Source organism: Helicoverpa armigera, chromosome 24 (genome assembly GCF_030705265.1).
Source record: "Helicoverpa armigera isolate CAAS_96S chromosome 24, ASM3070526v1, whole genome shotgun sequence".
In the NCBI taxonomy this organism is placed as follows: domain Eukaryota; kingdom Metazoa; phylum Arthropoda; class Insecta; order Lepidoptera; family Noctuidae; genus Helicoverpa; species Helicoverpa armigera.
Genome location: NC_087143.1, coordinates 4401767 through 4413495, shown reverse-complemented (window position 1 = coordinate 4413495; position 11729 = coordinate 4401767). Strand labels below are relative to the sequence as shown.

At 35.8% G+C, this 11729-nt stretch overlaps 1 protein-coding gene across 1 annotated transcript in view; it reads left to right on the top strand.

The window, feature by feature from the left end:
• Window positions 1-8487: 8487 nt before the first annotated feature.
• LOC110381716 (uncharacterized) overlaps window positions 8488-11729 on the top strand; it is a 124710-nt gene continuing 121468 nt past the window's right edge. Inside the window, exon 1 of the mRNA XM_064041172.1 lies at window positions 8488-8770. Within this exon, the coding sequence (XP_063897242.1) occupies window positions 8751-8770 (20 nt within the window). The 5' untranslated portion in view covers window positions 8488-8750. The remainder of the gene's footprint in view (window positions 8771-11729) is intronic.

Below are 11729 nucleotides of genomic sequence, written 5' to 3'. Positions count from 1 at the left end.
CTCAACGTTTGATGTGTGAGTGAGGTTTGGGACCCCGTGTCGTAAATGACGATGGGTATTTGTTGTGTTACAACACTTGTGTCCTTTTTCTTTTGGCCTAATCGTTTTTGTTGACTTCCGAAACTTTTTGTGTCGATAGTCATTTGTCTTAATTGATGCGTTGCAGTTTGGCTTTTGTCTTTTTTTCTTCGAAATAATAGTAATTTTATTAGCCTGTGTTGTCCCACTGCTGGGCAAAGACCTCCCCAATAGATTTCCATCTGTCCCTATCGGTCGCCATTTGTGACCAGTCCTTGTGGAAGTTGTCTAGGTTTTTTTTAAAAAAAAAAAAACAGTAATTTTGACTGCATCGAATTTGTGAGGTTTCTAACCATAGTCAGTATTTTAGATGTATCTAGACCTACGTAAATACTTTTCTAAGAAGTGTCTCTAATGATTTTATTAATGCAGTTTTTGTTACGTAAGACTTCGAAGAAATGTCTCACATTTTTGCCGTAGAAGCAAGTTCATCAAGTTCAGTGGTAGCAACATTTATCTGCGTGTAGGTAGAAGATAATTTTATTGCGCTTGCTTATCACATGCGCTAAGTCTAGAGATGACAAGGTGTAAATTTGATTCATGGATCCGGCAATGTAAGATAAATAATGAAATACCTAATGTACCTTCACCAGCCTTAGGAAGGTATACACCTTCCCCTTGGGTTGCCCGGATACTATAAAATAAATAAATAGATAAGAACAAGAGAAGAAATTAATTTACAGACTTCTATTCCAGTTGGCGATGTCAGAAGCACTCCTTCTTTGGCTTTCTAATTGCTGATAGGCACAGGACTAATTGAACGTTCCCACATGACGCACATAGCTTGCTTATCATTTCCCTACTATTTGTTCCGTTTATTACCAAAGAAATTAAACAATTTAATAATTTAAATTGATAAAATGAAATCAGCAGATGGTCGGTGATCAATGAATCAGAAAATGTGTCGCAATAATATATTTAAAATGTATAGAGATGAAAAGGTCTTTGCCCACTACGGTAGGGTCACGATGACCGTTAGCATTACCTAAACAAGATACTTTTTTCAGTATTTAATTAATTTGTCACGCATCGTTATCTAGAATTACTAGATTCTGCTGTTTCTATAGAAAGATGTACACATGTCATGTTGGGCTTAATGTTATTCATTTGTTCTTTCGCAAACGAACCTGCAACAGGCAGCAGGTGGGTATTTTGTAAATTGGCTACTTAGTCCTGGACAAATCTTCAATACGTTTGTCCAACGCAATGAGCCTCAGATTTAAATTAGGAACTTATGACTTTTCAATGTGTTGTCGTATTTTGTCTGCCTATTCTTAAAACTAGTGGACAAACACTTTCAATGAAATAATCAGCTTTTGTTAAAATATATTATTTATTTTATTAATGAAATACGAAATATGCAGGGTTCAAGCACCTATGACGTGTATGTTCATTTGTTTCCGCGTGATAAGCTCGTATAATGAGATGATAATAATAAAATTTGCTATTTTTTATCTAAACTCAAAGGCCAGCCTTGCAAAACTATGAATTTAAGCTTTTATTTTTAGCATAATACGTTCATAATTTTAAATACAAAAGTAGGTAACTATCTGTCTGGTTTTGATGCCGAAATGATTGAACCGATTTACCTACCTAAATGAAATTTGGCAAACAGGTAGTTTAGCAACTGAAAATAATCATGGGTTAATTTTTATCCAGGTGTGGGTAGTAGGCAGTTCCCCGGGACGTATGTGGAACCTCCGGGAACAGCTAATTTCCTAGAAATTAGAATCAAACAAAACTCAACTACAGATTGGAAGCATTTTGGTGTGGTTTTGAGTTCACTTAATTAACAATAACAATTATGCGTAATTCCAGTATATTCTGTCAAGTAAACATTGTCATCATTACGGCCGAAACAATGGATGTTCTCAGAATCATCGTCATTAAGCTAATTAACGGATAATGAGCTTCTTGTTCGCATCTGCATCTGTAGCTGTGAAAAAACCTTTTTTGAAAAAGCACAACAAAGTTCAAAACAACTGCAATCGGACAAAAATACGATTATTTTATAAGTTAAGTACCTATATATTTCTCAATGGTAGATATCACTCGCATCTTGTGGGACCTACTGTTTCTACCTCTCTATCTGGATAAAATATATAAGTCTATGTTACTCTGGGATAACACAGCTTTCCAACACTAAAATAATTTTTCAAATCGCTCTAACAGTTTAGGATCCTTTATGGTGCAAACAAACATACACCTGTTTACTGTTTACTTAGTATAGATTTATAAATGTTTTATCTGACGAAAACCGTTGAGCAAAACGTGTGTGTATAAACATACTCATGCACATTTTATTTGCAAGGTACGCGTGAATAGAACAATCATAATCTCTGAAGTTGATTCCAGAAAGCTACATCAGACTACGTTATTACTAGGAAACATTAGCAGTTAATAAAGACAGCGCTTTCAATTAAGCTTATGATTACAGCCTGTAATTAATAAACTAATAAGCCGGGAGTATTCTTTATTAATTGCAACAACATACAAGCCTTTATAAGTCTATTAAGACTTACAATATTTCCTAGAAATGCCGAGCTAACAAAGTAAACTACGTAACATCACATTTAATAACCGTCGCCAACAAAATATGCAGCTTCCATCTTTAATAAATGTCTCCACCTGAAGGTTTTATCCAATTTGATCTCCTAGGAAACTTAACATGTCTTATATCTCTCTATAAAACCTCGTTCCATCTCATTCCTTATTCCTAAGATCAGTCTATTTGACAAAACTATGCAAAACAGACAACTTGCTCACGATAACATTTTCATATTGCAAATTGGCATCTGAATGAGAGAAGACTCACAATCCTGAAATGACTTCCTCTGCTGTGCATACCAACCTTATTTCTTACGTAATAAAGTTGAAATTGGTTTGTGCTGATTGTAATTAAGATGGGGTATGCAGATACTTAATTGGACTGATCTGACTGGGGCCAGATGTCGGAGCTTTGTCAATAAATGCGATTGTGAAGCACATACTATGTTTAATAGGAGCGTATTGTTAGGCCCTTCAATTGAATCTTTACGTGGGGAATTTCCGTGGAAAACCATTGTCAAGGTTTTTGTTGTGTTACAAACAGTAGGAGAATTTGTAACAGGTTTTTAATGGGCGTTTGAATATTTCTTTTGAAATTTGAAGATCGGAAAAGTTTGAGTGAAAAATAATTTCGATTACTGCAGATTGCCGAATTCTCTATGAATATATCTTCAGAGCTAAAATATTGTGTATTTATATATTGCATAATATGTAAATAAATATCATGATTGGAATACTAAACTTATGTAAACAAGCCTTTAAATGAAAACCTCAAAATAAACGTAATATTTCTAAAACGACGTGCCTTATTTCGTTTCTTAGATTACTTTATATTCTATCCAAGCCTTATCTAATAGTTACTTAGTCTGACCTAGACCTAGGTCATAACGTATCTAATTGATGACTAATAATAATACCTATAGGTACTTATCATTCTAGACTGTTTTTTTAGATAAGTTCTTGATAGTCATTTGTGGTGGCCTAGTGGGCAAAGAACCAACCTCTCGAGTATGAGGGCGCGGGTTCGATTCCAGGTCAGGCAAGTACCAATGCAACTTTTCTAAGTTTGTATGTACTTTCTAAGTATATCTTAGACACCAATGACTGTGTTTCGGATGGCACGTTAAACTGTAGGTCCCGACTGTCATTGAACATCCTTGGCAGTCGTTACGGGTAGTCAGAAGCCAGTAAGTCTGACACCAGTCTAACCAAGGGGTATTGGGTTGCCCGGGTAACTGGGTTGAGGAGGTCAGGCAGGGCAGTCGCTCCTTGTAAAGCACTGGTACTCAGCTACATCCGGTTAGACTGGAAGCCGACCCCAACATAGTTTGGGAAAAAGGCTCGGAGGATGAGTCATTTGTTTTGCTCTTGCAGCTTACTATCGTGAAATTACTAGGAGCTAACTTCTGAGCGGTAGAATTAGCTACCAAGAACAGTATTGTATATGGTTGTGTGAAAGACGACATGGCTATAAAAAATATTACTTGTGATTTGTGAATAATATGGTAGATAGACATCTATTGCCCAGCAGTGGGACATTATAGGCTAGTAATAAATAATAAATAATTAATGGTAGACAGATAGACATGCCAGAAGAGTATGGAAGAAAAAATTGGGTAAAGGTCATTAAGATGATGATGAGTAGGTATAGTATACGACTTTATTCTTTATCGAGTCCAACGAATGGTACTTACCTATATGTCTTCTTTCTTAATTTCATCTCAATTTTCGATCTTAATTTTTCTCCAAAGCTTGATATTTTCGTCTAAGATCTTAGTGAAGCCACACTAGCTTAATAAAACTAATGATTTAGTAAGAAATCCAGGCTCATTACTGCCGTGTGTGGGTAGACAGCGTAATTAAACTTCTTTGCCGAAACATTCCTATACCGAATCCTAAAGGTTTACTATTTATAAACGCCCACTAACCATGTGACCTACGACATTAACAAATGTATTGATTTTATCCACTTCATGATAATGTTTTTTAGGTGCTTAAATTGTACGTACGAGTGGAGATTCTTGAATAATTTAATCATGCTAAATTTTGATGAGGCCTGGTGGGCAAAGAACCAACCTCTCGAGTATGAGGGCGCGGGTTCGATTCCAGGTAAGACAAGTACCATTGCAATATACAAATATACTTTCTAGGTATATCTTAGACACCAATGACTGTGTTTCGGACGGCACGTTAAACTGTAGGTCCCGACTGTCATTGAACATCCTTGGCAGTCAGAAGCCAGTAAGTCTGACACCAGTCTAACCAAGGGGTATCGGGTTGCCCGGGTAACTGGGTTGAGGAGGTCAGAGGCAGTCGCTTCTTGTAAAGCACTGGTACTCAGCTGAATCCGGTTAGACTGGAAGCCGATCCGAACATTGTTGGGAAGAGGCTTGGAGGATGATGATGAAATTGTACGTACGAGTGGAAATTCTTGAATAATTTAATTATGGTAATATTGATGAGGTACATCTAAATTTGGGAAGGTTGAATTAATTCGGTAGGGAGTTTTGGTAACGTCATGCGGCGTGGGAAATCTTTGGGTTAAATTGCTTTATTTTCCTGTTGAACTAATTGAGAACATTAGTGGTTATTGTAGTGTAAATATTTATTTTAGTTATTTGTTAATGAAGTGTGTTTCCACTTATATTGTAAATTGTGTATGACCACAGATTACTACAGATACTTCACTCAGTAGAAAACTTCCAATACCTATTACGATAATTGCCTACTCCTTCGCGTCAGCAACCACTGTATGCTAAAATGCGCCTAAATGCTCAAGCGTACAGCAGTGATTGCTTCGCACCGCGCGATTCCACAGTAATCGCAGGGCTGCCTCTTCGGTAAAATTAAATTAACATAACTTTTTATCTATGTTATTGAGAACTGTGAATATGTTCTGACTTTTATGTGGCAGTTAAAAATTTTATCATTTATAAAATATTTAACCAACTTAAAAAAAGGAGGTGATTAGACATAGGGACAGGCCAAACTGAGAAGTTTGACTTGTATGGTTTGTAGGTATGTATGTTTGTGCGCGATAATCTCGCGTTTGGCTAAACCGATATCGATGCGATTTTCAGAAAAGGATTTGTTACATTTAGGAGAACGTTTTAAAATAAGTATAATACTTCTTAGTTTGATGATGATCTTCGGAGATGTTCACTAGAAATGAAAAAAAAAGCCTTAAAAAAAGAGAACCGACTTCAAATAAGGCACAAAGCCGTAAGAAATAATTTGTTTTTTTTTTTATGTTGGTGCTAACAGCTGGTAATTATGTTGGTGCTAACAGCTGGTAATTACGAATCGAAAAAGCACCGACATCAAAAAATAAATTATTTCTTACGGTTTAGTGTTTTGAAGTCGGTTCTCTTTTTTAAAAGTTTGTTTTATTATTTTTGTAAGTTTGTTTTGTTTTATATACCTATTGGTGCTGACTGTAGAAGAAACCTAGATAAAACATAATTATATACATCAGTGTGTAGGTAAAATAAAAAAAATCTTTAAAGTTACAGCACATAAGGCACCACACGGCATCGTAATGCGCGTACGAACGAACAGCACTATTAGAAGTCGGTTAAAAATTGAACGGCGTGCGCGCGCTTCGCTTGTGAAAACCGCAACTGAATTTGATCCGCCGGCGGACCGAGACCGCTCGGCTGGGCGGTAGGCACTTATAGCGCGCAAGTACATGGAGTGACGGAGGCCTGGTATGACGTAGATTTGTTTCTCCTTTCTGCCACAGTTTTCAGGTTTCTTATACCTTTGTTTGATTTCTTAGTTGGCCTGGTTGCATTTTTGTGCTGATACCTAAATTAGTAATCTTTTGGAATTTCGTATCCTAAACGGGCCTCTATTTTTTGGAGTAAGGAAAGTTTTGCCTTTATATTGTACCACTGCTGGGCTCAGGCCTCGTCTTGTACAAAGAAGGATTGAGCGTTAGTTAGATAAGTAATCTCTATGTAAATAAATGCAAAAGTGTTTGTTTATTTATTTGTAACGCTACCGTTGCTGAACCAATTGAGATGAACTATATACATACCTACATATACCTTGGCCTATTCTTTACCCGCTTGCAGGATGATATTCCCTTAGAACGCTGAAATAAAAGATCATATTATCTTTGTAAAACTTATATTCTCACTGTATTATTGCAACAGAATCGTGTAGGAACAAATATGTTGAGACGATATAACGGCTTGTAATTCTCGGATTAAAGTGGGCGTCGGAAACTGTGCACCCACAAAGTTCTTCGGTTACAGCCTTATGGTTCCCATAGTCGGCGCTTGTTTTGTATTGTGATTTCTAACATTCAAAAAACTGGGCTATATTGTGGGTTTTATAATTAACAGAAATAATTTATATGATGTTTTATGTAAGACTGTTCGATGTATCTTCGCAATGCATCGGTGACGCATCAGTAATTAGGTGCATTTGGTGAAGTGACTTATGATCTCTCATATGGGTTTTTTACTGTCATAATCATAATTCAATTCATAATTAATAATCCTTTGTCTCTAGGAATACAGATACCATGATATTTGTTCCTCAGGTGCTAAGATATTTTCGAGGTTTTCAACTGCTGTCGTACTTTCACCCAGATAAAAATTTGGTAAAAAAAATATTTATCATATCTCAAAATATAAAGGAACCACAACGATCACGGGACAAAATTTCACTATCATTTAAACTACATGACTATAGACAACAGTTAAGTTTAAAGAGCACAAGCCGACAGCTGTTCTGCGTATCCTCTGCGCAAAACCTTTGTCGCTACAAACGTAAAACTTAGGAGTTGTTCGAAAGTGGCATTCAGGAGTAATAAACATTTTATACTTATAGCTCTATTCATCATTCAGTACCAAACGTTAGCACCTCGCGTCTACACACCTTACACATAAAACATGACTTGACTGATTGACTGACTAGCGGAAAAGGCCAGTTTTACTTGGGTCTGGTTTTTTTTATTGTTTTTAAATGACGCGTAATTATAGAATTAAGTACATCTAGGATTTACAGGTTATGACTAATAGGTGAATTGCAAAAAATCTTGGTTCTTTGAACTTATCCAGAAAATAACCTGGTTCTAAGATCCGTAAGCTTCTCTGAAAACGTTTTCTTCAGCTTATTATCCCAGCCGAAAAAACAGGTTTCATTTTGCGAAAATGCGAGCTATTTAGGATGCCAAAACATCGCTTGAGCGTTCTCGCGGCACCATAGGAGACGTCTAATTAGGACTTCGAAGCGACTCGACGATTTCATTACAAATGTATGAAGCTGAAGGCAGGACGTGGCTTGCAAGCACACGATCTGTACAATGCTCCTTCCTTAGCAGAAAACGTCCATTCAAAGTAGATCCTTGCTACTCCTTTTGTTACTGCGTTACCCCGAACATTGCGTATTTGGTTAAGGGACGAGGGAGGTCAACTTGCTCTGGTTGGTAGTCCCTACCTCTTTCCTGCACCGAACGGCAAAAAGTCGAACGTGTGGGACTGCAGACGAACCCGTTTCTCCATACAAGGTACTCCTCGACAAGTCGCTTCCCAACGCACCGGCTCACATAATATTGTTAGCAGACGCCGATAGCTTTTTATGTCGAATGCATTATTCGATACTCATTTAAAATTCTAACATACGCTTATAAAGAAAGCTTGCCATTTTCATGTGGTCCCCTGCTGACGGCGGTCGTTTCGATTTGAACTGACATTATAAGTAAGCTAGTGAGGAATATATAGTAATATTGAAGCTGTTTTATTGCTTAAATATATTACGCAAATTCGGGGCCGGCTGGTTGCTGCCCACGCGTCAAAAATCGCGGGGGCGATCTCGGAGGCTTCGGCGCGTGCTCAAACGCGCGCGCGCAGCGACTGACACACACGCGCTTACTAAAAAAAACTAAAAAAGTTACGAAAAAAATAAATACGTCGGTTTCGAATTTCGAATTTCGATAAAACAGTGACAGTGGGTTCCGAATTTTTTGAATAGTTTGTTCTATTTGGATAGTGTTGTTCCACGTTTGACTAAGTCGATCGATTTAGTTTATGAATGAAGTGTAATAGGAAGTTACGTCATGCATAGTGTTGTGTCTTTGCCGGAGCTGCGTACGGTGGGCGACTTGTTGACAATGAATGCTCATTAGAGAGGAAAGGTGAGTGTATTGAACTAATGACTAACTCATTATTGTTGAGAAAAATATTTGGTTACATTCATTATGTTGCTGCAACTGATCTGTTAACATTTCAGTGTGAATACACTGTCATAAAATAGCTGTTGTGCTATTTTTTAAATCTTATTTTTCGAAGGTTGATCGATTCTGTACTTATAGTAGGTGTGACTATCTTAGTAGGTACCTACTTCAGTCAGATAGGTACTAATTGTTTGTACGTACTTGTAATTGTTTATCCGATGTAATTGGCTTGAAGAGTGTTTTATTCACACTAAATAGTAGAGTAAGATTATGGTCTCATGCGAATTATATTCTCAGAAAAATATAGTACTTATTTTCTGCCCACGCTATGTTCACATCACTAAAACCTCTCAGGATTTAGCGCACTTATTGTTTGTTTACTATACAACCAGCCACACCTAACACAGTATTCACAATGTTAACGACCCTCCCTCGTATTAACTATCCATTGACGGATCTTTTATAGTTTTCAATGAACCTTTGTATGCAAAAGCAACGATGTACGCTTAAGATTGCGAAACAATTGATTTTCTTGCCGTGAATGGGTTATTGAGTTTTATAAGCTACTGGTTCCTACTGTACTGTATGTTTTGTTGCTTTTGTGAAGAAATGTTATTGAAGTGATTCAAACAATAGTTTATGGTTAGCTATAAAGCTAATAATTACTATTGACTTCAGAAAAATTGTTTTTAATCTTTGTTTGTGGCTTTATTAATCGTTGCAAAGTAATCATCCTTATGTCTCTATATCAATTTTAGTTGGCATCGATTTAGATGTTATAAAAAGGGTTTTCATTTGGAGTCTATGTAATAAGCTTATTTCATTCGTGTTAATTTGAAGTAGGTAGAATGTCATTTAGAATTCCTGTTAGAATCTGTTAACCAGAAGGTTACTCTGATGGATAGTCTGAAAACTGACCTAAAAAGTAACTAAGTAGGTAGGTACTAATATAATTCAAGCCTCAAACATTCGTAATATACGTACATTACGTTTGTCATCATAAATTGCATTTCAGGCCAGTGTTGCCATAATTAATAGTAGCATTTAATTCAATATTTTCGCTGGTAAAGCTGTTATAATTGCGAAAATGGTATTAGTTAATTTTATTAAATGGTAATGTGCAAATAAAACACTGATTTTCGATGTTCAGCCAAATGTGTTGATTGCCATTAAATTATACATTATTTATGAAATTATTTGATATCCTTTTGGGCTTTTTATTTACTTTCAATGTGTATTAATTCAAAATGTATATTTCACATTTTCTGCGCTTGAATTTTTTGCCTAAGCGTTTCAGGTCTTCTTGGTATGGGTAGTAATCTGTGGTATCGATGTGCCTATAATTACTCATATCAAGTTTTTTTACATTACCTTACCTAAAATTAACTATATTTTATGATATATGAACTATACTATAAACCAATTTACTAACTAGGAAAATATACCTACCTTTCTGGAACCATGCCATAAGACATCAAACATCTTTAAAAATATGAAAGATCAAAACCCAAAACAAACACCATATACCCATCAAAAATAAGCGAAAGTAAAACCTAACTGCATACCAATCACCAAACATAGTCACAAAATATTCGTACACAAAAAAATCCGATCCAAATCGCATATCGACATTCCGAAATCGCTAGCGTTCACTTAGCAATTCTTTCGGCGATTACCAAATCGATCCTATCTCGATACCTCTCGATACCCACTTAAGTAAATCGCTCGATTATAAGGAAAAATACGATGTTTTATGTTAAAATATCGCTAAGGAACTGGTTTAGTCACACATGGAGCCCATTCTTACTTGGCTTATAAGCGTGGGTGCATATAATAGAACACCGCTTGACATTTCGAAACAGTGCGCCCAGACTAAGATATTTCGATTCAATGTAATTTAATAAAACAATATTGGTTATAACTTACATTTATTGGGTTTTATTGGATTTAATTTAGCTTATTTGGAGTTTGTTTTCGTTTTATTTACTGTTTAGGTTTTCAGGCGCACGAAATGCAGCTCAATTGATCCAGGTATCTAATGCATTAAATGAATAATTCAACAGTGTTTGTTGTGAATAGAAAATACAATACCTTAATGCAAGTAAAAATATTGGATTTCTTTATTGAATTATAAAAATCTTCTTTATAATTGGATATTCGTTATTGAAAAAAATCAGGGGGCACGGCAAGTCAAGTCTTGAGCAAAGGAGGCACGGCCATATCATCGATAAGTACCTACTTAAATAGTTGTGTCTGTCTTCTGCAACTGATTATATGTTAAACCCCTATCAAAAAGCGTTTATAATACTATTCACCATTAGGTACAATCTGTCACTCGTCTTTCAATAGATACTTTTTTCTCAAAAAAACTTGGTGCTTTGATACCATTCCGTTGCTTTTAACAAAAAACGCACCACCAGTGTCTAACAAATCTATATAGTACCTACTTCTACCAACTTTCAAGAACAAATTAGAAGGTATAAAGTCACATGTCTAGTCCCATCCCGCGAACTTCGTAGGTGTGAACTAAGATAATTAGGTTATTGTAATATCGTAGGCGACTCACCCGTCACTGCCTACGTACGTCTAATATTTAAATCTAACAGGTTATTTTGTAAGCCCGAGAGATTTCTGGTATATACAAACCTGATGTTTGAGGTATATTTTGAAATTCTTTTTTAATGAAAGAAATTCTGTAAGTTTTTTTTTCTGTAATATTTTAAAATTGCTTCGAACCGAAGATTGTTTTAAAGCCTGGTCAAGTGACACTAGATATACGTATTTTGAATATTTCACTAGATATACCTGCACATTTTGAATATTTTACGTCAAAAGATTATTAAATCATAGTGAAAAGTTTCATGTACTTAGGAATTTAGGAAGTTACTTATTGCTTAAGAAATTATGTAAAATCGACAAA